The following is a 27,266-nucleotide window of genomic DNA, read 5'->3' as shown; positions in this document are numbered from 1 at the left end:
ATTTAATCATAAAAATTTAAAAAAATGATAGACGAGTGATCACCTGATGCTTAGCCAAGTGGTTTTTTTAGCATAATTTTTTTTACTCACATTTTCTTTGTTATATCAAATAAAACACACAATTTCATATTTCTATTACAATTATTAAAGAATAATAATTATTTTGCTCAAGTGATCTATATCTATCTATACTATACTATCTACTATACTAAAAGAGGGAATAAGTTGGTGATGGCCAGTTTCCTCCCGGTCGCAGGTGAAGGAAGGTACACGTGCCCTAAGTTCCTTTCTCCAACAAAGCAAGCGTTTGTACTGTCAAGGGCGCTTCGGTTTTCTCCTCCTTTTCGTTCTTCTTCGACTCCATCTTCCTGCTTTTTCCGCAATCGTACTCTACTCGCATGGGCGTTAGTTACAGCAATTTCGATCATTAAAGGGTGCAAGCTTGTGCAATCAGGAAACCTCAGGCTGCTCATATTCCACTTGCCGCTTGCAACCAACAGCTCTAGATTCCAGATTCCAGATTCTATCCAAGGGCTACAAACATATTGCTATTCTGTTAACCCTTAATTAAAGCTTACCCATGGTGCGAAGAAGACAAATAATTAGCCAGAAGTGGAGGAGTACGAGGAAGAAGGGGATATTTCGCTTTCATCAGATTCAGAAATCGGGGAGGCGTTTGATTATTTGAATTCGATAGATGGTGCGGAAGGTGGGACGCTCGGCGGTTCTTCCACTCTGCTACATACGAGGCACCCCAATGCTCATGGCGGGCTCCATCCCGGCCTAACACCTCCTCGCTCCAACCTGTATCCAACAAATTTTAGAAACTTTCGAGTCATATCAAGGCGTCACCTTGGGAGGTACGAATGAATTGTTTGATGATATTTGTGGGTTTTGTCTGTTAGGTTGAAAGGCTGGATTTTTTCGTGAAATTTAGGTGCTTGTTTTCTGGCTTTCTAAATTTCTGGAATGTATTTTGTGGTTTATAGGATTATGAGCTATTCTTGAGACATCAAGTGATTGGAATTTTTTATTTTCGGAAATTTGTAGTGATTCAGGGAGAGTTTTAAGGTTCTCAGTTTTATCTAACAAAAAAATGGTTTACCTCATGATATTTCTCATTTCTTTTTCAGCCCATGTTTTAACCATTGCTCTAGGATTGTGCTTGCAGTATCCATATCTAAACCTTATGCTAAGCCTCTTGCTTTGTTAGTGGCTACTTTATTGTTGATATGTCTTGGAGGATTAGTGCTTTTTGGCGTTACCGATGATCGTTTAGCTGATACCCTTTGGCTTTCTTGGACTTATGTAGCTGACTCAGGGAATCATGCAAATTCCGAAGGCATAGGTTCTCGGCTTGTTTTTGTTTCCATTAGTTTTGGTGGGCTGCTTATATTTGCAATGATGCTTGGCCTTGTTTCTGATGCTATTTCTGAGAAGTTTGACTCACTCAGGAAAGGAAAAAATTAAGTGTTGTTTTTATCTACTTTCTTTTAATAATTTGATCAAATGATGGCTAAACAGTACTATTTATGCATTTTTTGAGATTTGTTTACTTTACTGTATTCGCATTATGCGCTGGAAAATGAACTGGCTTGTGGAATAGGATGCTGAGTTCAATAATAGTGGATTAACTTTGTACACGAGGAAAAGGATTAAAAAGGGTTTTTCCTCTCTCTCTCTCTGCACTTAATGTTTGGTATTCCTTTTCTTGTCTGGTGCCCTGCTCTTACCCTTTTTCTTAATTGTGTAGTTGATTTGACAACATAATCATTTGATAAGTTATAAGCTTAACTGCTCCACCATTTTTGTAAAAGAACACCCACACACATTTGCCTTGACTCAAAACCAAGACACATGTTTTGGCAAACCCGCAGCTATATCATTGGGTTGTTTGGTTTGTTGCTACTCCAACTTGCTTCATAATTCCCCTGTATTGCAATTTTATTCTACTTTTTATTCATTAAGACAGCAGGCATTTTACGTAGCAGTCTGCATCATCTTCTGCCAAAATGTTGTGTGCATTTTTCGATGCACTGTGATTTATAATGGATCCACTGATTACCGATTTTCTATCAGATCACTTGAAAAGATTATGTGCAGATTGAACTTAGAATGCTCAGTATGTATAAAAAAAAACTCGCTATGTTATTCCCTAATTTTCAACAAATGGTTATTTTTATCTGTGGAAATTTTAGATCAGTGATTGATGTGTGAATATGTAAGTGGATCAGCATGGCAACCTTTATCGTATGTAAATTGACATTAAGTACTCCTCGGGAGATAGTGACAAATAAAGCAAAGCAAGCAGGGTGTATTTTTAATGATTTAAAAGTAAGAATTCGGAAAGAAGGCATGCCACTTCCAAACTCATGCAATCGTTATTTTTTATTTGGGCTATAGTGTCATGATCTTAGCTTTGAAAGCGCACCAAGGAAAGCCATAAATCAATTAATTATGTTGGAGAAGGTGGAAATGGAACTGTAGATGTAATGGACATAGGCCATTTGATTGAAATGATAAAAAGGTGAAACTGGTGTAAGCCTACCAAAAAAGTGAAATTAGTTCAGCTTTACTTCATAATCTGATGTTGGTATTTTGGAATGTGCTTATCGTAGACTGTTTGTTGGAAGCAGTTAAAAGACTATTTGGATTTTGTTTAATAATGTAAATGAGCTAGAGCTTACTTCGGCAAGTATTTATACATAGTAAATGAAGATTAATATAAGAATGAAAGAGTTACATTGGCTAAAATATAATCAAAAAAGGAATTTACAATCATCCACTAACTACAATGTATGAAATATAGCTAGATGTTGAAAAATGTATAGAGATCTAGCTACAATTTTCAACATGTCTTCCACGTGCATGAACTAATATCGCCATCAACATAAATCTGAAGCTAACAAAATGGCAGGAAATGCATTTTGATGACAAGAGTCCATTAAACTTAGTCTTAAATTGTGTGTCTTATGTATCGCGGTACGTCTCTAGGTTCATGTCAGATACTCTTTTCTTATATCTTTTCTATTTTTTTTTATATCACATATAACACCGATGACTTAGTTTGCAGCGGTTGTCTGTTCTTAAAATTTTTGTGCCATTTGATTTTGGTTTTAGATCCTGAAAACTTAAACTTCTCATATTTAAGTTGTCACACCATTACTCTCAAATATTGTGTGCATAATCCAAAAATGTTAGGACGGTTAAATACTGTAGTTCGAGCATAGTTTAGTTTATATAATTTGATAGTTTATTAGGCGTAATGGCTCTGATTGTAGCAAATTTTACATTTGTTAATAAAATACCCGTACGAGGAGCAAAGCTTGCGTTTCAGTGAAGAAAAGAACATCTATCGATGTATCCGAGATTATATTAATTTTGATATCACGTATAACTATAACATGGATGACTTAGTTTGCAGCGGTTGTCTGTGCTTAAAAGTTTTCTGCCATCTGATTTTGGTTTTAGATCCTGAAAAGTTAAACTTCTCATATTTAGGCTGTCAAACCATTACTCTCAAATATTGTGTGCAGAATCCAACAATGTTTTGACGGTTAAATATTGTAGTTCAAAAATAGTTTAGTTTATATAATGTGATATATATTGGAAAAGAACATCTATCCATGTATCCTAGATGATATTAATGTTGATATTTGTTGCATTTGCTCACGGATATGCAACATGTTTCTTCTACCTTCTTTGTCCCTAAACACATTTTATTCAAGTCAAATTGTTAACAGGAAGTGATAGCAATTCCATTGTGAATAATATTTTTTGACAATCATTCAAGTACGACTTCCCTTGGACTCCGACGAAATATGTCCCTTTTATGTTGGTGCGGATTACCACGATTACCATCATTATTGTGATTACATATATGGCACCGACAAGGTGATTATTTGAATAATTTGTCATTGTTACTACAAGATTATTTTGGCTTCCAAATGTAGTTGTCAACGAATGACTGCTCTTTTTTAAAAATAAAATCACCAGGATACCACTATCAAAAGAAAGTCCTCCAGCAGGTAAATTACCTTAGCATGTCTTGATCGTGTTCCTTTCGCGTCTTAAAGATTTTTTTATTGCCGAACAAGACAGTTATCCGACGCACACATGATCAGTAGATTTTGGTGAAGAGAATTTACTGTTGGTCTTGCAGTTACAGGAGAAGCTGAAAAGCAACAGCTTGAAGAAAGGAAGTTTGCAGGGCCAATTGATAATTAGGCAATGATGTGAACCATGTAAAATGCATAAAAGTGGTTGATGTCTTATTTAAAGTACAATGCATTCTAAGACGCACGAACAACAGGGTTTTGGTGCGAATGTCAAAGCTTGGTGCGGTACGTTGAAGTGAATCAGCCAAATTGAAGATACACATAAATCCGGAAATTTGAAGAGAATGTGATATATATGTTAACTACTAAAAAAATAAATCAATGCTTCTTGTGCAACAGAATATGAACTATGTTATGTTTAGCTTGCAGTTCATTTTCGATTTCGCACACCATATATTTAAGGGCCATGCTTCAGCCTTCATGGTCGAGGTGAGCCCTTCATGGAAGGGCTGCGCCTTAGCTTGTATCAAAATGCAAGCGCCGAGTCTCGATAGGCCATAAGTCTTAGTGCTGTTTTTTTTTTTTTAATGACTATGATTCTTGCTTGAAATGGATTTGCCCAATTTATTCAATCTTTTTCCTAATTAGTTACTTTCAAAAATATATATATACATTCATATGTTATACTATAAACTTGAGTAGAACACCTCAAGAATTGAGGTACTCATGCCTAGTACTATACTTAAAGCATGAATAAGTTTGTGATGACCAGTTTTGGTACGGTTGTAGGTAAAAAAAAAATACACGTGGATTTCAATTCTTTCTCCAACACACCAAGACTTTGTGCTGTCACAAAATGTGCGCTTGTGTACGTTTACAGCATTCGGTTTCCTCTTTTATGCATATATATATATTAATACTTTCTCACACACACTACATCTATAAACACACATGAATTCTCTCTCTTTCCCCATAACTTTCTGCCAAAAAACCTTCGACCATTTCGTATCATTTGACATTCGATTGTGACCGCACTGATGATCGAAAAATTCAAATAAATATATGGTTGGAAAGATCTCGACGAGAGCTACGTTTTGGTACCCATATTGAAGTGTTTCTCGACACTTTTCGAAAACCCGCCGCTCTTTTCTCCGTTGAATCGCCACTGTACGTCGCCGGAGTTCGGGAATTGATTGAGGCCTTTTGTTCTTTGGGTCCTAGGCTTCGTTTTGGTATATATATTGAGGTATAAATTATGTGCAACTATTTTCCGAAAACTATGATCTAATGGCAGTATTGATATTCCATTTTATCCCTTTTCACCTTTATAATGATCTAAAAGTTGTTACAACTATGATACCAACGAAGTTTTCCATTGATACCATAGAATGCTTGATGAGTCTTTTATCCAAAAGTAGCGAATATTTTCATTGACACCATAGAACGCTTGATAAATCATTTATCCAAAAGTATCTTAAACTTGTTCATCACATTATCTGTGAAGATTTACGTTGGTACAGTGTCACAGATTGCTTGATAAATGTTCTTATATACCTAGGTTCTCTCTTTAAATGAAAGTTAATAATGATAATGGATCATTCATTTTGTGATCAAATCGGTGAAATCCAGTGCCTAGGAATCCCATTAGCTTCATCACCCAAAATACATTTATATATAGGTAATCAAAGAATAATCATTTACCAAATTATATTATGTTGAAAAATTCAATTATCATCATATTAATTTTGGCATATTTACATGAAAATGATCAGTATGAGAAGCAACAGGCCAAAGGGCCCAGATAACAAGCACAAGCACAAAATACAGGGGGAGATTGCCACCGTCGTGGCGGTGGGAGCCAGTGGCTACACATCCCACGAGCATCACCAGAAGAAGGAAGCTAAACATAAACAAGAAAAGGCTGAGGGAAAGCACCACCACTACCATTAGTTATTTGCCCTCCCAAAAATTTTATATACCGTTATATTATTTTGGCCCTTACATTTCGTCACAATCCATTCCATCCTACTCTAAATAAAAATTGTGCGTGTGGGTCTCTATTGTTTTGTATGTGTATTTATAGAGAAAAATGGTTTATTGGTCACCTAATTTTTTCATTATGCGATTTTGACTTTTTATGTTATTAAATTTTTGTTTTAGTTTTGTATTTTTTTATTTTTGGCAATTTTATTTATTTTTTTAAAAAAATAAACCCTCCATATTATCAGTGTGTCTAACAAGTAATTTACTTCAAATAATTTAAAATGAAGTACAAATTTATGATTTTTTCTCTTGTTTCCGTTGTGTAGAAACATAACAATATATAATTTTTTTAATACAAAAAATTCAATTTTCTTATTTTCAAAAGCATCCGCTGTGAAATGCCAAAAACCAAACTAAATGCCAGTTATCCAATTATTTTATGACTTTGACGAATGTATATAATATTGATAACTATTTATTAAAGTCAACAAAACAAAATATACATATGTATCTATTACCAAATATTAAATAGGATGAGATGACGAGTACATAAAAACTCTTTCGACAAAAAAATATATGATACTGAAAATATCCTAAATCCGAGCTTCTACTCAAATGACAAATAATCAAATAGATACAATGAATATTTACACTTGTTACATTTATATATTTTGTCATTAGCAGGTATTTTCCGGTGTTACGATAACATTTCAGTAAAAAGTTATTAAATTTAAAAAATATTTAAGTTAAAGAGTAAAATAGTAAATTAATCGATAACGAAATAAAAAATAAAACAAAATATAAAAAATGTATAAATTATGATATTGAAAATGTAATTTTCCACGTAATGAGAAGACTAGACTTGATCGTAATACACGTAGAAATTTATGTTAGCAAATCAGACAATAATATTTTGGTGGAGTCACTATTACCATTTACTAACCCAGACAGATTTGAGATTTAATAATTAACTCTTTCGAATTGTGATAATATATAGCGAGCCACTTTATGTTGAGGTGTGAAAATTTATAATATTATCTTAAATTTTTTGTAGAAAAAAATTGCAAGATTATTGTTTCTGTGAAATTTATAAAAGAAAGAAAAGTTAAAGGATCGATCGCGTAATGCGTTTTTTCCCTTGGATACAAAAGAATTTACATTATATATATATATATATATATATATATATGTGTGTGTGTGTGTGTGTGTGTGTGTGTTTACGTAGATATTAAACTTTCCCAACTTCAAATCTGCAAATTAAACAAACTAAATAAATCTATACATTTCCATATAAGTAATATCATATTAAAATTATTAGCTCAAAAATCTATCTTAGATAATTATATATTATTACTGATTATATATAAAATTTACCAACTTTTTTCATTCGGTCTAATTAATGCTTCTTATAAAATAAAAATATTCAATTAATATTCCTTAAATTATAGGTCATATGTAGCTCTATATATAAATAAACATGAAAATATTCAACCAGATGATAAAACCTCATTGACACATTTGTTCCCCTCTAAAACACTTTGTTTTCCTAAAGTACATGACAATAATATCTTCTTTCCCTTTACTCATAATTATTTACTGTTGCATTCTTTATATAAAAAGTTTATATTATTCTATTATTTGTAGCTTGTTCCGAAGTTCATAAGCAGTTAGCCAACCTTTTTTTATTAACCACACATGTATTGTTACTTTTAAAATTAGCTAACAACATGAACTTTTCATTACAGAAATATACATATATTTTCAAAACTGTTATATTATTTATACCAATGTTCATTTCATTGACACGTGATGTGACATAAACAAATGATGATTAGCTTTTTTTGAACATCACAGTTGTCAGAAATACATCAAATACTGTGGTGACTCAGGTTTCTGAAAAAAGTTATAGCTTGTAATATGCTACCTATCAACATGTACATATAAATAATATTCTTTTATTGCAATCGACAAAAACAACCACGACATTTATTATAAATTACCTATGACTCAACATATTTTATATAATATATGAAAATTCACTTGACACCCTCTATCTTACCTTATATATACTTATATGCTTAATTACCTGGAGTAGGGGTGTCAAAATGCAACACGATCCGTCAACCGACACGACCCAACACGAAAAAAATTAGGTTCGGGTTGGGGTCGGGTTGGGTGGGTTCGGGTTAGTGCTGGGTTAAACGTGTTTCGGGTTGGGTCGCGGGTTGACCCGAATTTTTTTTTTGAAAATATTATCTATATTTTTATATATTGTATGTTTGAACAAAATTTATTGTATGTTTATATGTTAAATTTTCATCATTTAATATTTATTTTGTATATTTTTTTATTTTTTTAACAATTGTTTATTTGATTTAGTAAATATACTTTTAATTTTCTACAATTAAACTTTCAAATTTAAATCGAAAATTTTGTTATTATGTGTTTAAATTAAAATATTATTATAATTTTTTATTTTTTCGAATTTTTTTCATTGATTTTTTTTTAAAAAAATTAAATAAATTTCGGGTTAGGCGGGTTAGACGGGTTCGTGTTCGGGTTGCTTCTGGTTCGGGTTGGAAAAAAAATTCTCGGGTTGACCCAAAACCCGACCCGATTGACACCCCTAACCCGGAGCTTAACATACTTGCTATGTTATAATTTATCAGTACCCATCCTTTGCTAACTACATGTTCAATATATCAACCAAATTCAATGAAAAACAATCCTTATTATACATGTATAGATTGTGGATTCAGGAAGAAGTTGAAGAACTAATAAGAATATTTTACTCCAATTATGTCCAATTTGAGACATGTTATTAAACTTATCTCATCTGAACACCAACTCAATTTTTTTCTTAATTATTTTCACTTTTATAAATTCTTTGTTTTTCCATATTTTTTATTTTGTTAAGCACAATGCCAACTTGAAATAGTAATCGTATGACTATGGATATGAAAGAAAATAAAAATTATTGTATTCATAACACTTATAGCTTTTAAAATTAAATTATTAAATAAAACTACACAAATATGAACACGTTATTCTAGAGACAAATATATATGTTATATGTTGGACTACGAACCTGGGTAGCACACCTCGAGAATTGAGGTGCCCATACCTAGTATTATATTAAAAACTAAAGCTTTGGAAAATTCAAATCTGGATATTGTTTTCTACCACAACCGTAGAATCCTATGGTGCCTCTGCTTAGCCAGGCAGCCGGTGGCGGCGGTGGAGCGTTGCTTTCCTCCACACATCAATCCTCCCTTCAATTCGCTAACCCAATACCGCCTCTTTTCTCCAAACACGGCCGCAATTTCTCTGTTTCGCGCCGCCTCAAGCCCCTGACCCTCGCTAATGCCGCCGAGTCTTCTAGCGGTGGTGCTGCCACTAAGCCGGCATCCTCTACCACCATTCCTGTAAACGACCAAGGCTCTAGCTCTATCTCTGTGGTGGGTCCGGAAAATGTCCCACTTGAAGGTGTTATTCAGTTCGAAAAGCCAAATTCTTCTTCCCTGCTTGCTAAATGGGGGTACGTTGATGTTGATGTATTTTTTCCCCGATTTGCATCCGTTTTTTGTTTCTTTTGATGAATTGCATTTGGAAATTTCTAGTCTCGTGACTGTTTTAGCTGGGGGTGATGTGGCGGCGCTGCTTTTGTTCTCTGCACTCGGAAGATATAGTCATGGGTTCTCTGTTTTAGATTTTGAAACCTTCAAAACGGCGGATCCTTTCATTGCTGGTTAGTTAATTTCCCTCAGCCATGACAGTATTATATCTGGTGTTCGTTTGGAGAAAACTATATACGCACATGCGATTAGAAAAACGAGTTTTAGAAAATTCTTGGCATTTCTTTTTTTCTTTNCTCGAGCTCGGCTCGATTATAAACGAACCAAGCTCAAACATTCAAGGGTTCGACTCGGCTTGACTCGATTACATCTCTAGTTAGAGTCAAGCTTGAGAAGTGAAGCAATGGCCTGTGATTCACTTAACACTAATGAATAACGTGATATATAACGTGGCGAGTGCCAAAATCAAGAAGAAAATGTTGTACATCCTTTCGAACATGCATGAAAAATCAACAATCAACAAGATGCATCTCATGAAAAAAATTATTCAATTTGGAGATGGAAGATGGTGTTTCAGTGTCGCAACATATCAATGAGTTCAACACGATTATCACTCAATTAACATCACTTGAAATTAATTTTGATTATGAGGTTCATGTCCTTATTCTTTTGGTGTCTTTAGCAAATACTTGCGAGCCGATGAGGGGAAAAGTTAACAATTATGTTGGCAAAGAGAAACTACAATTTAGTGATATCAAAGATTAAATTTTTGTTGGAGACGTTTGTAATATAAATTCAAATGAAAGAACATTATCGAGTTATACTCTAAATCTCGATAATAAAGGTGAGTGTAGAATTTGGTTGTTGGACTTAGTCGCCAATGTGACTTTTGACTTTATCAATGATAAGATAAAATATTCATTAATTTGAATTAATATTTTTCTGTTCGAGTATGATATCTAGCATGTATACGATCTGATATGGTTTGGTATCTCTATATGTAGGGATCATGGGTAACCATATTACAGGGACACAAAATTTAGAGATCTCTTCTCTCCATATTTTTTCACATTCAATAAAAAGTTTTTGTGTTGTGGAATCATCTTGGGTATTCTCATAATACTCACTTAACTGTGAACTTCCCTCGTTATCAATATACTATAAGAATAGCAATCAAAGGTCTTCGATTTAACTCAAATCTACATCATACGCTTCCGTCATTAAAATAAGTTATAACCACTGATGCAGTAGGTCTAGGAATGTCGAGCACAAAAGTACATCTGAAAAGAAGTTGAAACGTCAAAGTTGTTATGAGATTGGTCACTTAAAAAAAAAACCATAAATCAATATTGAACAACAATAACATTGTGGCCGAGAAGGGACATGATACTTTATCATTATCCATGTACTTAGAAGCTACTTTTTATTTTGATGTAATTATGTAGTACATCATGATTATCAATGGTATAAACCAAAAAATTTGGTTTATAGAATTGGGAGCTACGCTTCATGCCATTAGTAATCATGATGTATTCGATATTATATTGACGATGATTATGGAAAAATTTCTCTAGCGGATACAAAATATTTGAAAATATATTAATACCATCCATGCTAACTCAAATTTAAATTATCTCATCTAACATGTATATCGTTACCATCTCACTATACCAACTACAGTGCACTTAGCCAAGTAACACTGATTCAATTGAAATTTGGAGAAAAATTGTTAGATCTTCATCCTACATTACTCTAGGAAAAATCGATGTCGAATCCAAATAACCCGAATGTCGGAGAAATCCCGACCCATGCCCGCCACCCTAATTCGACCCGGGCCCAACTTGGCTTCTAAACCTCAGCGGAAGAGGGTTTACAAATCCACCGAGATGAAATCAAGCTCCATTACTTCTCCACTGAATAACATTTGATCCAAAATGAGACGCCACTGTAATCGAATGATCTCTCAAACAATCACGCGCCTATACCATGTTGAGACGGCAATTGCCCGGAGAAATTCAAATTTGATTCGGAATTTCGTGACTTCAGCTCAGGAATCCAAGCCTGCCCCATCCGAAAGAGTTTCAGCTATCGTGGATGAAGTTTCAATGCTAACATTGCTCGAAATCTCAGACTTAACGGAGGTTTTGCGTAAAAAGATGGGGATTGAAGAAATGCCCATGATGGGGGTTATGATGCCGGGGATGGGATTTGCGCCAGGGATGGCGGGGGTGAAGGGGAAAGCAAGTGGTGGGCAAGCTGGGAAAGAAGAGGAGAAGAAGGAGAAGACGACATTCGACTTGAAGCTTGAGGGTGGTTTCGATGCGGCTGCAAAGATCAAGATAATCAAGGAAGTGAGAGCGTGTACAGATTTGGGGTTGAAAGAGGCCAAGGATCTCGTGGAGAAAGCGCCCACTTTGTTGAAGAAAGGGGTCCCTAAAGAGGAGGCTGGAAAGATTATCGAGAAGATGACGGCTGTAGGAGCAAAAGTTGTAATGGAATGAGGTAAAGTTTTTAGTTTGTACTGTTGGATTTAGCAAGTTTCTGTTATGATTTCCCATGTTTATTTTGCTAATGTTGCTGTTAACAGATAACTCCCGATTGCCAAGCATCAGTCAAAGGTATTTGTATGTTTGATCAAGTCAAAAGTTCAATGCCAGTCTCTTACTCCTCCTGCCCCAGCAGCTACTGCTGAGAAAAAGGCAGCCCAGTGCTTATCATATTCCTATATATTTTCGGAAGGAGTGTCTGGTTGTAATCGCTCATTGGATGTTTGATTTCATGCTGTGGACTGTACTTATCATATTCCTATTTTTGGGGAGGGAGTTTCTGGTTGTTATCTCTCAATGGATGTTTGATTTCTTGAATCTTTTTTCTCGTCCCTATGGTTGATGTTTCTTGATTTCCTTTGAGGTATAAGCCATTGTTTCCTCTGTTTTTGGTGTTATGCACGAAGTATGCAGTTTAATTGGACATCAAGAATTGGGTTTGGTCTAAGTCTCAATCTTACTATAATTCAGAGCACAATTTCTACCGTTATGTGTTGGACTGCCCATAGTTGGGTCATTCGTTCTGCCCATAATTGGGCCACTTGTAAACTTCATGCTCCAGGTGTTCATCATCTATCGTGAGGGATGTGTTAGTTGTCTCACATCAGTTGGATAAAATACATGAGAGTTGCATATAAAGACTTGGACAATCTCTTTGAGCTAACTTTTGGGTTTGAGATATGTCAAAATCTCAATCTTTTAACACTTGACATAATTTATCTGTACATAGCAGCTATAATTTATATATCGTTTACATCTCTATGGTTTGGAAGTTACTATTGCACTAAGGTTTCTTTTTTTTTTTTGGATAATGATTACTGTGTGATTTATTAGTTTTGCATTTTCCACTTCTGCACTTGCAGTTTCCAAGCATGGAGTTTATCTTAGTGCAGAAGACACCAAAATACAGAATAACCGCCAAACGAGTGGTTCCAATGGATGTCTGTCATTTGCTAATGATCAGGCTTGGGGTGGGTTTCTAAGTTTCTAAGCCAGAGATCCTTCCGAGGAGTTGTGCATTATGCATGTTTTTCTGCAGCAAATTTTCTCGGGGCTCGTGTTTTATTCGAGTCATTTTGGTCTCAAGTTGGTTGTTTATTTCATTATTCGTTTTGAAGTCGTGGCAAAGGTTATATCTACTTCCTGTGAGTTCATTCTTTACTTGCACCTCAACTTATTTTGGTTCTGATATGCAAGTTACTTGCTTATATTAGAAAATAAAAGTCGAGGTTATTCTTTGCAAGGTCTCGATAGAGTTTTACTAGTAGCAGTAAGAATGAAAGTTTGAATTAATCGTATGAGAAATTAGTAGAACTCTTGCATGGATGTTTACATTTTCTTTTAGTTTTAGATGTCAGGTTTCTCCTCGACATGGTATGTTGGATGCTCCCACTGTTTCTCTGTCCTGTGTCTTACACACTATGATTGAGATGTTGTTATTGAATTAGGATCTTACTATGATTTATTATTGAATTCTGCTTCTCTACATCCTTGATTTAATAAATGAGTGAGTCTCATGTGAGACCGTCTCACGGATCTTAATCTGTGATACGGGTCAACCCTATCCATATTCACAATAAAAAGTAATACTCTCAGCATAAAAAGTAATATTTTTCATGTATGACCCAAATAAAAGATCCGTCTCACAAATACGACCCGTGAGACCGTCTCACACAAGTTTTTGCCTTAATAAATATATTTTATTCTAGTTAGTTTTAATCAATGAGATAATTCCCTAAAGATTGTAAGTTAGGAAATGATTATCTTTTAGGATATGAAGATCTTTTTATTTTAGTTTAAGATATGTTGATTATCTTTATTTTAAATCATTTCTCTCCTGTATGTTGATGGATTGAATCAATAAAGAATATCATACAAGAATTATTCGCAATCTTGTTTTACGATTTCTAAGGTTATCTTTCAACGAGTCTCACACCCAAGAGATTGAGAGGTTCTTTCTTAAGAAGCCTCAAATTCACAATAGACGGCTCCTTGACAAGATCCATAATATGGGACCATAACAAATTGGTACACAGGACTAGTCATCGTGGGCAAATTCAAGGCATTCGAGCAACAATTCGAAGCCTTTATGTTTGAGTTATCAAGAGGACACGGCAGCTGCCAAGAAACGACAATAAGCTCTTTATGATAAGTTAGAGAAAATATATAAATGTTTGTCAACCATGTGCGCACAAGAACGAGATCAGGACAGAGAATAGAGATCAACGAGGCACCATCAACCAACATTCCAAAGGGCAACGAGATGGCAAGGATAACTTATTCTATTTTCCTCAAAATTCGAAGCTAGATTTTCTGCAGTACAATAGCCAATCAGATTTTTTGGGATGGTTTAGTCGATGTGGAGTCGTTTCAATACCAATGAGCATCGGGGAAATACAAGGAATGGTTGAACTCTTTCCACCTAGAGGGTGGTGATGGTGATGGTGATGGTGATGGTGATGGTGAACCATGGTTCCCCAATCAACAACAAGATCGGCTTGAGTTACAGTCGAATGAATTTAAGAACCAACGCCATCTAATCTTAATACAACTCGAAGAGATCGTAGTGACTTCTATAGAAGATGGTAAAATTATGACAAACAAGTACTAATCCTCATCATTGAGGACAACTATGATCTTCAAGAGGGGAATAAGACACATGATAACGCAGTGCAGCGAGATGGAAAAATAAGGGTTGTTCCACCAATAATAACTAGCAAGTACCAAGTAAAATTAAGCTATATTTAACATGTGAAATTAGAACAAACAATTTATATAAACTAAAATAAAATACTCAAATTCGAACCAAAACAATTAAATGTGGCAAGAAAAAATTCATTGGGAGAAAATTATCAAACTTTTGGTTCACCATTGCAATCATCTAAAATTTTTTTTTTTTTTTTTTTGCATTTTCTTTTATCTATGAGGTAACAAATTTTCTTAATTTATTTATTATACTCTCTCGCGATATACCACACTTAATATTGAATTGCAACAAGTAACTCTCATTCATTTATTTAACAAATAATACCGTATTCCATATTTATAAAAACTACTAGCCTTCGCTGAAATAATCTGTAGCTATCATTAGTGTTCTACAAAACGGTAGACGGACGACCATCCACCGCCTTGCGCCTAGGCAGTATAGTTTCTATTTTTTTTTCTATACATAAATATCCAGTTCTTCTTGTTCATCTTCATATTTCTCCAATAATTCCTTGATGTCGGATTCAAACTCAAAATCAAATATATATCTTTACTCTTTATCATATACAAATTGAATGAAAGCGGATCACAGAGTGTCCGAGACACTCTTTCCTATGCGGGGAAGTTGGAGTTGATTCGTTCGGTGGTTCAAGGTGTGGAGTGCTATTGGCTTTCGGTCTTGCCTATCACATGTGGGGTGATTGACAATATTAATTTGGTTTGTAGGAACATTATGTGAACGAGCAAGCATCCTCCTATTGCATGGAGTAAGATTTGCTCGCCAATTGAGGATGGGGGTTTGGGTATTCGATATCTTCGAGCTTGGAACAAGGCGCTTCTCACTAAGACCTTGTGGATTATTCACATTAAGAAGGATACATTGTGGGTTCGGTGGGTGCATCATTATTAGTGGAATGATGTCATTGATTGGAGGTGGATGAAGGATGATAATGTTCTCATTAAGAAGCTCGTGGAGATCCGTGATGAGCTTTTGGCTCGTGAGGGGAGTTGGGATGCGGTGGTGGCTAGATTGTCGATTTGGTTTGATACGACGAGGGGTTTGTCGGAAGCCTACAGGAGTTTCTTATCAGGGGCAGGTAGATGGCCGTAGAAACCATTTTTATGGAGACCACACATCTTACCTAAACACCGTTTTGCCCTTTGGATTTTTGCTCATGGGAAGTGCTTGACAAAGGACAGACAACTCTATATCCTGGACAAGTCTTGTGGTCTTTGTGGTACTGTAAATGAAACTGCACAGCATGTTTTCTTTGAGTGTACAGCTTCTACACAGCTTTGGGTTAGATTGTGGGAGTGGTTGGAAGTTCAGTGTATGGCGCGTTCTATGATAGGTTTACTTCGTANATGATGATAGGGTGGTTTTTGAGTGCTTATTTTCTTGGCGGATACGAGGAGGATGGCCGAGGAATGAATGGTCTGTTTAAGGCTGTTTTTGCAGCTGCCAAGTCCTGGGCTGTTGGCGTACCGGTATGTATGCTTGTTCCTTTCATTATGTTTTCCAATTTTGTTTCTTCCTCTGCACGGAGTAAGCGAATCCATTTGATTTCTTGCTTGCAATTTTAAGATTTGTGACGATTCTGTTTCCTACTTTTCCGCGTTCTCCAAGGAGTCACGGTACTGATTTTGATATACTTGTAAAGCAAAATTGATTTGTGGAAGGCATAATTGCAATAGAATAAAAGATAGAAATGATTTGTCATTCTAAACTCTTGAAATTTAATTGAAAATACTGATCCAAGTTATAACCATATGAGGAAGGAGCAGAGTTTCTTTTGTTTATGGTCACAATTGCTTTTCTGATGCTTTTATTTCATGACATTGTTTTGTTTCGACAAGAAACAAAATTCATTAATTACAGTAGGAGTGTGCACAAATGAAGGATTAGGTTCCTTGCTCATGAAATTGTGGTTTTGTGACTAAATATAGCCCTTACACGAGGTCCTTAGCACACTCTGGTTCATGACATATTAGAAGAACAGCATGAGCGCACGGTTTTAAATAGAATATATTCAGCATGTTCATAGTTCTGCATTCACGTTCTTATTTTAAATCCTTTTGATCGCGGACCATCAAAGCTTTGGTTTCAAGTCATGATATGTGTTCATTTCTTCACTCGATAGCTTAGTCCATGGTCAAATTGTGTGTCTTCCTTTTTGTTTTTGAAGTCCGCATGTTATTTCGTTGAAAACTGACTCTTGAAAGTTTTTTATCCCATTGCTCAACCCTTTGAGAAATTAAGACCATTTTTCAACATTTTACGTGCTTGAAGTTTCATTTGATTTGATTGTTGGTTCGTGGGTAAAAAATATGACATTGTTTCCGTTTTTGAGTGCCCCATGTTAACCTAAAAGTGAACTATTTATCAAATTCTTTTCTCCGGACTACTCTCATTAAATTAAATCCCATTTTTCATGTTACACATATGTATTTTGAGATATGCTCATACGAATAACTTTGTTTCCGCTTTGAGAGACTAGAAAATGCCGCATTTCCTGCCTTAATGATACTTTATATTCGTAGATTAAGTTTGAGTTTGGAATGTGGTGAATAACTTATGGTGCAAATTTTCCCTTCTCGTTTACCCAAAAGTGAATGTATGAAACTCTCTCCTGGTGTTCTCCACTTTTTATTAATGATGAAAAATCATCATCTTTCATCTATATTTTATGGAAGCTATTGAGTTTGACTATTGTAAATATATTTGGAGCGAATCTTATTCAACAATAAGATGCATGTGAAGATTATTTCATGCATGGATACGCCTTTTTGATTGTCTCAATTCCAAGTTATTTGTCAACAGTTGAGTTGCTTGTAATATTGAGAATAAGTTTAGTAGAACAGATTCTACTTGAATGACTGGAATGCAACGCAAACTATTGGCAAAACTGGTTTCTTTTTTTTTATCCTGATTTAAGTTTAGCAAGGGCTCTAGCTAGATTTTGACCATGTCAATAATTATGATGGACTCACCCAATCTCCTTTTCGTAATATCAATCAAGACAAGTATTTAGGGTAGTTTGCTCTCATTTCAGATACCATGCTCTGTTCGGATCTAAACTGATTTTAATTTCTAAGTCAGTTGTACTCAAACCAAGCACCAAGCATATAACGGACTATTCCATCAGACATTTTGAATCTATTTATTCATTGTTCTTTTTGCATTCCAAGTCTTATAACGGAATTGAAGATTCTACTTGGGAAATGGAATTATACTTTGAATATTATGATTCTGGGTAGTTTCTTGTTTTTTTGTGTTTGCTATAGCCTATATAGCCGTTTCCGTAGTGTCATACTGGTTTTGCATGGTTTTTGAGACACCAAACTTTGATATTGAATTTCGGAGAACAATTTAGCAACTGTCCCTTCACCTACTCTCATGTGTGTGGCAGTCTTTATAAAATTATGTTTGCATTTAACTGGATCTCCTCATACACTGCAGTTGGGGTTAATCATTCGTGCAGCTTCTATAGGCCACACACCACCAACCAATTTCACTTTAGTCACCATGGGCAGCACTGCTGTGTTACTGATTGGATGGCGAACATTGTTGTTTAGCATTTTCCCTGCTAGCAATGGCAAGAAAGATGGTGCATACAAGCGTGGCAATCCATTTGAATTGTTCGAGGTACATGAGCCTTTTGACCTCATAACAAGCTGCACAAGTTTCTGCATCAGATATTCTCTTTGCTCTCTGTGTTTAAAATGCTCGAGTTTTTGTGAGATAAGACATTTTGGTTTCTTATTGGAGCTAGAGTTTATTTATTAATTTTTCGCGGTGATGAGCTTTAAAAGTTTAGGCTGTGGATCTAAGTTTTGTTAGGTCGATTTCACAGGCTTTTGAATATGTATGAGCTTAAGATCATGTAACTGTGGGTTCTTAATGGATACTATGTTTGTTATGTTGCAGCTTGTTACGTCGTTGGTGAGAAGATGGTGACAATTGCAGCGATTTTGTCTGGCCAAAGTAGACCGCCTTTGTTTTTCTATGGAGGTGAGGATGTACATGTAAATCCTTCTGTTGTTGGTAGAAATTATGTAATATATGGTATCTCCTCGTTGTTATCTGTGTATCGATGTACATAAAAATGGGAAAGATGGTTTTCAGTAAGCTATTACCCATATGATAGTCGGCGAAGTTAATATAATTTAGTTATAACCCTAAATGTCAATTTTAAATCAATTTAAATTGCACTAAATTGGATTCCAATTATACATTTTATTGAAAATGAAATGACCGGTTTTTTTATTTTCTAATTTTGATGGTGAGAAGGAATACATTAATAATTTATAATATTACACAAAACCATTTTGGTACATGACGAAATTTATCAGCATCTAGCAATCCCAAAAAAGAATTAACAGAATTTTTATAGTAATGTTTTTGATAAGTAAATAAATAAAATGACAGTAAATTCTGATCCATGGGTGGACTGGATGGGTTCATTAGAAAGAAAAACAAAATAAAAACAAAACAAACTCGGCGCTGCGGGTCTCCATCCCTGTCCTTTTCACTTTCACGTACAAACCACCAGAAAAATTTTAAGACCACCATATATGTGTACTCATTTTTGCCATTACACTGTCTCATTCAATTTCTTAATTAACAATATATATAGTGAAATCATCTGCATTTTTTTTTTAAATAGTAAAAATAGATAGACCACGGGCATGCAACAATGATTTGGTTAGACGTACAACATTTGATTGTTAAAATTAATTGGTGGATTCACTCATCATTGCCACATAAAATGGAAAAAAAAAGTGTTAGTAGCACTTTGATTTCTTTTCCCTCCCAAAAACTTTATTTCATTCGAGTTTCAAACCAAATCATTTACATTTGAAAATCTGTCTCCAAATAATTAAAAACTTTCATGCACTTCTCATGCAAACAACCTACCCGCACGAAGAATATATATATATTATCTATTATATTATATATATAAAAATATGTTACTTTATATGTGAATTTCCATTTGTCTCCTTATTAATTATGTGCTTTCTATTAATTGAATATTTTAAATGTGTCTTTTCATTCTCCTTATTCATATTTTAAATATGTGTGATTATTAATATTTAATTTTTTATGTTTACCAACATTACAATATGTTATTTTTATCCAATGATATATTTTCATTATGTAAATTAGTATTTTGTTTTTTTATGCCTATNAGAAACATTTTGAGCAAGTGATGAATACTAGAGTCCTTTCCGACCTCAAAAATGCAGAGGTAGAGTATCGGGAACTAGAACAGTTTTGTAAGGTGGATTTTTATTCTTGCATGGGAAATATAAGTCACCTCCGAGTTTCATCATGTTGCTTGAGTCCTTGCAATTGCATCTTTTGTATTCAGTTTCCTCATTCTCGAAATATGGACCTGCTTATAGTAAGGCACCACCAGGCATGGTAACATATGCATTGCAAAACTAAAGCAAATCATCTGCACATAACTACTAATTTTTTCTGCGCAATTCTTTTTTTTAGACAGGTTATGCTTTTACAAGTCATGTGTCCGAGTGGTTCCAGAAAGAACCTAGTGCTGATTTGTGGTGAAATTTCAGGAGGACCATAACAAAGGCTCTATCATCTGCCCTGAAAGTGAAATTGAAGTTCTAGGAGGATGCAAAGAAAGCAATCCTGAGCAACTCAGCGCTCAAGTGACGAGGTGGAGTCAAAAACTTCAGCGTGAGAGCCAGAGGTATACATTTTGGGTTTTCAATCCGCAACATTTTAATTTATTTTACTTTTAGAATACGATAAACCTGGAAGAACTTTGCAGATTTTCAGAATCCATTGATGATCTCAGAATGTTGTATGAGAAAAAAGAGCGTTGAATATCTAGAAAACAACAAACTTACAAAGCCTCTCGAGAAAAATTAGAAGTGAGTTTTAGAGAAAATGTCATCCTCATTTCTCTTGTTTGATCTGCATGAGACAGCTTTTCTCCTGTAAAATCCTTCACCAAGCTCACTTGTTCCTTATTTTTTGAGTTTTTTTTCAAGTGCAATGGAAAGAAAGGTTAACTATTATATTTTTCAAATTCATTCTTGATGCGCTATCCAACAGGGGGAGTGGGACTATTTTGTGTTACTAATCCCTCAATTTCTTAGTGTTGCTTGATCTAGTACATTTTTGTTATTTGCCTTCTTCTTCCATAGAGATGAGAATCTGAATCTTGTTTAAGTTTCTTGATATCTTGTTTTGAGTACTTGATATTTTATTGATAATGATCTCTAGTATTTGACTTTGCAAATTTTAAATTATTATTATTTTATATAGATTATAATATGTTTTTATATATTTACAAAATAAGAAGTAACGTGGGCGTTCAAACATTTGAATGCCCACTGGCACAACCCACAATGATATTAATATCATATTGGTTTGAACACCAATGTAGGTGCCCTTATGAAGAACAGACCCTCTCAGTGAAGGTAAATTGACTGAATATGTCATGCTACTATAATCCAAAGGGTTATTTCTGCTTTCCTAAAAATAATTGGCTATAAGTTAGTGGATTACCAGTCTAAGAGCTAAAACGTGTGTTCCCAATTTTTTTGTCTGTCTTATCAGGTTAAAATGCCACAAGATGCATCAACCAGCTCTGTCAATGACACGAGGGGGCTTGCAGGTTTGGCTCTATTGTAGATTACTCATCTTTCTGCTGGCAAGAAGAGTAGAAATAGATGTTACATTTTTTTTAAAGAAGTCCTGTACATTTTGCTCTTGGTTTTTCAAATTACGAGTGATGTCTTCTTGGTGGCCGTGGTGATAAATGTGGAGTTCTAGTTGCGATACTAGATGTTGAAGCTTTCGATGACCATCTTCCTATCTAGTTTGTAATAGAATGGTTGAGTGAATCTTGGTTAAGTTTCATGCGATTTCACAAAGAAATTTGTGGCGTCCATCTCCATAGCAGAAGATTACGTAAAAGCTGTTGATAGTTTCAAGTTTCTAAGCCCGTAAGTAATTGGCCCCATGAAAAATATAAAGAAACGAGCTGCTAGATCCAATGAACAATTTGGAACAAAAACAGTTAATTCAGGTAAGAGTCTATTGCACCTACCCACACTTGTAAAAGATCAATTTCATACTCTAATGCTATCCTTGATAAATATGTAATATGTGGACAAGCATTACATTCGTTCTGAAAAACATCAGAATCCTGTGTAATCTACATTTGTTAAAGATACATTGGTAGGCCTCTTCCTCAAGGATATGCTTTTGTTTACAAATTTCGTTTGTTCGTGATGGGTCACTTTAGTTGACATTTTGCATAAATGTATTGCACTTGTGAAAATGAGGAACGTCGTTGAACCTTTAGTTTGTCCTAGGAGAAACTCGAAGAGTAAACTGATCGTTTGCGCAATATGAAAATGAGGAACACCATCGAGCCTTTAATTTGTCCTAGGAGAAACTCGAAGAGTAGTATGACCGTTAGAGCCTTTTATACGAAAATGGTGTTTGTTTCACGTGCCAACGCACGATTTTCTTGGGTTTGAACCTGGTTACCACACTAGAATATTGCAGAAAGAAAATTGCCTGTAGTTGGCTACTTGAAACTTTATGTTGTAATTTTGCTCTTTGATGTTTAAACAGGTGGTGAGCGTTCCTTTTTAACATTGTGCTTTGCCCTCGCACTTCCAGAGATGACAGAATCCCCATTCCGTGTGATGGATGAATTTAATGTATTTATGGTGTGCATTCTAACTGAAATCTATAATTTCCCATATGATACATATTACTAATCTATCTTCTATATCGTTAAAACCACGTGGAGGGCAGATCTTTGCGTGTGTTAGAAACTACAAAAAATCTGGCAATTAAGAAGAGGAAAACACTCCATTGCGTTTGTCTGGAGGGTGTTCTTGCTATTTAGTTAATGATATCTTATTCTTCATGTTCATACATATATTTTTCTCATAATCATTGAGGTCGATCTTGGCTATCAGCGTTCACAAGACTAAAAGTCTAAAAGCAATGAACTGAGTCGCTTATGATATTCTATATTGAGAAAAAGGATTAATTGCATGGATTTGGAAGTCTTTCATATCGTTGTGGTGTTTTTTTTATTGTTTCTTACAGTTATGGTTACGCCATCTTATCTCAAAATGTCAAGGAAATATGATTTTGCAACATCAGCTTGAATCTACAAACTATCACTGCTCAGCTGCTGTTACATAATTTGTGTGTAGCTTCTTTGATTTTGGACAGAAAAAATAAAGGTTCAGCAATTCGATATTTTCTATCTTGGTTCAATCCACAGGATGCCGTCAGCAGAAAAATCAGTCTAGATGTTATTGTAGATTTTGCTTTCGCACAAGGATCCCAGTGGATGTTTATTACTCCTCATGACATACCTCGGAAAAAACCTTTTTGATGGAAAGATCATGCATGATTTTTTATTTATTGCTGCTGTTATCATGAAGATCTATTGTCTAACTATTGGTTTTTTGATTCAGCATGGTGAAACACGATGAAAGGATAAAGAAACAGCAGATGACTGCTCCTTCGTTTGGTTACTTTGTTTTCTTCCGATAGTTCGTTCAAATTTCAGGTCTGGACTAACTTGCGAAATTTCATATACTTTTTATTGATTGGTAGGTCGAAGATGCGACTTTATTTATTTTTAGAATTCTAAAATTGATTTTTACAAAAAAAACTCAATAAATTTGTAAAATTTTTTAAAATAACAGTCAGTCCTTCATGTGTTGATATAGCTACTAATTGTTTTTCTTCTTTGCTTTATGCTTTGTCTTAACTTTGTTTCTACACTAAAACATTTTAAGAAAATACAATTATTGTGAACAAAACAACTCTTTCTTACACCATATGATTGATTGGATTAATACCAAATACATCTCACAAGCAATTTCAACATATGGTATATTATATATTACTTTGAAAGGAGTGAAGAAGTTGGGTGGAGGCCAATATGTAAAATAATTTGTGGAGGCAGCAGGTTCACATGTTTTATGGCTTTGTTCCTTTTCTGCATCTAAAAATATTACAAATGAATGGTCAACCTTGCGCAACGGCTACTTGGGTAATCATACGAAGCCTGCCAATAATTTAAAATTTTAATGCAAGAAATATTAATATTATATTTAAAAAAAACTTTTTTTTTATCAAAATTTATATTATAATCCAATAAATAATATGTTTCACGATGATGGTAAATCGAACGAAGCTCAAATAGTGCTTATTTCAAATTCTGGCGTAGAGACGGACTGATGGAAGCACGAGCCAATTTATTAGACTAGACCCCACATTCGTAGAAGTCCGTTGGGGCAATAAAATTTCAAAGCAGAAGATTATATCATAGACACACCTAAATCTTCTGTTACGTTGCGGAAATTTCAAGAAAATTTTTTTTAGCAAATAAATAGCCTCGCATAAAAATCTTTATTCAAAAAGTACGAGAAAAAGATAGGAAGAAATGGGTCGAAATGTGTGATTCAGAGAGATATATGTTGGAGTCTGGCAGAGGAAACGAAGAAACGGAGCCAAAAACCAAGGCATCCTTTCAAATTCTTGGAAGCTGAAAAGAAGAGGAAAAAACATCGAGTGGAAGTGCTTGCAAACAATGGCATTTTCACCTGAGAAAGAAAACCAAAATTCTATGTGGTTTAAGCACAAGAAAGCTTTGAACCATGTACTCTTCACAATGCGCCGCCATTCTTTGACCTCAAAACAAACCCAGCCCCAGAATCAAAGGCAAAGGCCACCTCTCACTGAATTTCCACAGCCCACCAGCAAAATCCAAGATTTCCCTCTCACAAATCTTGTTTCTGATATAACTTTACTTCTTTCAGATGAAATATTGCTTAAGATTCTTGCAAGGGTGCCAAGATCTCAGAGGAATTCGAATTTCCTTGTTTCAAAGAGGTGGCTCAATCTGCAAGGCAGGCTGGTGAGGTCCATCAAGATTCTTGGTTGGGATTTTCTGGTTTCAGGTCGATTGTTCTTGAGGTTCCCTAATCTTATTCGTGTTCATTTGGTTAATGGGTGCTTGATTTCTTCGCGAAATTTTGGTGTTATTTGTACTCACGAGGCTGCGTCCTTTCATATTGGCTCTGACGTTGAGGTGAAAGATTGGTTTTTTAATGAAAAATCTGTGTTGGAAGCTGATGAAGTCGACAGAGGTTTAAAGATTTTGGCGAGTGGGTGCCCAAATTTGAGGAAATTAACCGTGATGAATGCGAGTGAAATGGGGATATTGAGTGTGGCTGAGGAGTGCCCCACATTGCAAGAACTTGAGCTACATATGTGCAATGACCAGGTTCTGCGTGGGATCGCTGCGTGTCAGAATTTACAGGTTTTAAAGTTAACTGGTGCTGTGGATGCCTCTTACAATTCATTAGTTTCCGATCTTGGATTGACTATTTTAGCACAAGGGTGTAAGAAATTGGTGAAGATTGAGTTGAGCAGATGTAAAGGGAGTTATGAAGGGATTAAAGCTATCGGGCAATGTTGTCAAACTCTTGAAGAGCTGATTATTTGCGATCATAGGATGGAAGATGGATGGATATTCGCACTTCCTTATTGCGAAAAGTTGAAAACGTTGAGGTTTTTATCGTGTAAACAAATTGATCAGGTTTCGGGAGCTGATGAGCATTTGGGATCTTGTTCAGCTCTTGAAAACTTACATATCGAGAAGTGTCAGTTAAGGTATAAGAAGGTTTTAGGGGCATTATTCATTGTGTGCCAAAACGCGAAGGATGTGGTTCTGAAGAATTGCTGGGGAATAGATGATGATATGTTTAGCACTGCAAGCGGTTTTAGGTAATGAATTTCTTGTATTCCTTTTAAGTTCAGCAAGATTTTGAAAATCTTTTGTTCTGTGTTTGATATCTTAATGTTTTCGACTTCATTTATGCTGATCCAAGTGAAGCCTATATGATGTAAGAACAATCAAGAAAAGTGGAGTTGTGCAATATATCATGCCACCTGACCATATAAAAACCAATAACTCCTACTTCGAGACCTTGGTGAATATTGCTATCTAGTAACTTTTGTTTTGTGTACATTGGTCTAAATTTGGGCTATTTCAATTTATCTGCAGGAGAGTAAGATCATTATCTTTAGAAGGGTGCTCGTTGATAACGACGGATGGTCTAGAGTCGGCGATCATTTCTTGGAACGAACTTCAGAGCCTCAAAGTGAAATCATGTAACAATATAAAGGATTGTGCTCCTTCGAGTGCGTTTTCTTCTCTCAAGGACTTGAAATGGAAGCCCGATTCCAGATCTATCCTTTCGGCTAATCTTGCAGGAACGGGAATGGGAAAGAAGGGTTACAGAATTTTCAAGAGATCTAGTGATTGGAAATCTTTGCCTGGTGCTTAGAACTTCATATTCTTGTAAAGGCCGGTTCGCAAATGCCTTCTTGTCTTGTATTCTTACCCATTTTTCTGTATTGTAAGATTGGTATTTTCAGTTCTTTAAGAAATATTGTGACCGGAGATCTTTGTTAGGACTTCAAATTTTTTAATCTACACAACTTTTTAGTTAGACCAATAGCTTATAGTTCATATATATGTATTATATATATAAATATGTGACTTTATATGTGAATTTCTATTTGTCTCCTTATTAATTATTTACTTTACATTAATTGCATATTTTAAATGTGTCTTTTCATTCTCCTTATTCATATTTTAAATATGTGTGATTATTAATATTTAATTTTTTATGTTTACCAACATTACAATATGTTATTTTTATCCAATGATATATTTTCATTATGTAAATTAGTATTTTGTTTTTTATGCCTACCCACATTATAATATGTTATTTTTAATCCAATGATTTAGATTTTTTATTTATCTTTTCATTATTTAAATTAAATTATTAATTAAAGTTTAGAAATAACTCATTATCGAATTGTGAATTTTATTTGGAGTCTTATTAATTTTTTTTCATGTCCTCATGTGACAGTTTGCTAGAATTTTTGTGTTCAAATTAGAGTTTTTTGCAACCGAATTTTTTTTGCGATTTATATTTAAAAATTATTTAAATAAAACACAATAAAAGATCGTTGCGATTTAAGCTGTCAATTTGGGTTGGGTCTGTCGGTCAGTTTATGTAAGTTGTGACAGAATTTTGTCTACTCATTTAAAGGTGAGCCTAAATGAGCTCGCACGAGTTTATATTAAATATATATATATATATATATATAATATTATCAATTTTCAATCATGCATTTTTGATATAAAATGAAAAATATCAGTTTGATTTCAAAATTATGATGTTACTATCTTGTCCAAAAATTTTGGGTTGTTGAGACATTTTGGCAATCACTCAAAATTGAGTGTCAAAGTTGACATTTGAGTTGTATTTTTGGATTCCTGACAATATGTTCGTCAACATATTATTTT

General features: G+C 34.6%; 4 protein-coding genes and 1 long non-coding RNA gene across 6 annotated transcripts; all 5 read left to right on the top strand.

The window, feature by feature from the left end:
• Positions 1-253: 253 nt before the first annotated feature.
• LOC140990535 (uncharacterized) lies at positions 254-4,491 on the top strand. 2 transcript variants are annotated; one of them, XR_012177662.1, is made up of 3 exons: positions 272-1,664; positions 3,794-4,028; positions 4,163-4,491. It is a non-coding gene; the product is annotated as an uncharacterized lncRNA (long non-coding RNA). The 2 variants fall into 2 exon arrangements; XR_012177661.1 differs by having other exon boundaries at positions 254-1,664; positions 3,794-4,491.
• Positions 4,492-9,180: 4,689 nt separating this feature from the next.
• LOC140990597 (uncharacterized) lies at positions 9,181-19,008 on the top strand. The gene is made up of 5 exons (XM_073460358.1): positions 9,181-9,579; positions 9,662-9,789; positions 16,244-16,356; positions 18,329-18,514; positions 18,797-19,008. Exons 1-5 carry the CDS (start codon positions 9,242-9,244, stop codon positions 18,824-18,826), a joined length of 795 nt encoding a protein of 264 aa, XP_073316459.1. The 5' UTR covers positions 9,181-9,241; the 3' UTR covers positions 18,827-19,008.
• LOC140989299 (uncharacterized) lies at positions 11,469-12,480 on the top strand. The gene is made up of 2 exons (XM_073458471.1): positions 11,469-12,118; positions 12,204-12,480. Exon 1 carries the CDS (start codon positions 11,551-11,553, stop codon positions 12,115-12,117), a length of 567 nt encoding a protein of 188 aa, XP_073314572.1. The 5' UTR covers positions 11,469-11,550; the 3' UTR covers position 12,118; positions 12,204-12,480.
• A 2,283-nt stretch (positions 19,009-21,291) lies between the features above and the next one.
• LOC140990581 (structural maintenance of chromosomes protein 6B-like) lies at positions 21,292-23,419 on the top strand. Its single transcript, XM_073460338.1, has 4 exons — positions 21,292-21,321; positions 21,461-21,518; positions 22,487-22,584; positions 23,154-23,419. The coding sequence occupies exons 2-4, from the start codon at positions 21,467-21,469 to the stop codon at positions 23,265-23,267; spliced, it is 264 nt and encodes an 87-aa protein (XP_073316439.1). The 5' UTR covers positions 21,292-21,321; positions 21,461-21,466; the 3' UTR covers positions 23,268-23,419.
• A 698-nt stretch (positions 23,420-24,117) lies between these two features.
• Positions 24,118-26,389, top strand: LOC140990234 (F-box protein At5g51370-like). The gene is made up of 2 exons (XM_073459835.1): positions 24,118-25,672; positions 25,953-26,389. Exons 1-2 carry the CDS (start codon positions 24,474-24,476, stop codon positions 26,233-26,235), a joined length of 1,482 nt encoding a protein of 493 aa, XP_073315936.1. The 5' UTR covers positions 24,118-24,473; the 3' UTR covers positions 26,236-26,389.
• The last annotated feature ends 877 nt before the right edge of the window (positions 26,390-27,266 follow it).

The sequence above is a fragment of the Primulina huaijiensis genome, chromosome 12 (assembly GCF_012295235.1).
Source record: "Primulina huaijiensis isolate GDHJ02 chromosome 12, ASM1229523v2, whole genome shotgun sequence".
Classification (NCBI taxonomy): domain Eukaryota; kingdom Viridiplantae; phylum Streptophyta; class Magnoliopsida; order Lamiales; family Gesneriaceae; genus Primulina; species Primulina huaijiensis.
The sequence above is the reverse complement of the archived record's forward strand: the minus strand, read 5'-3'. Positions and strand labels throughout refer to the sequence as shown.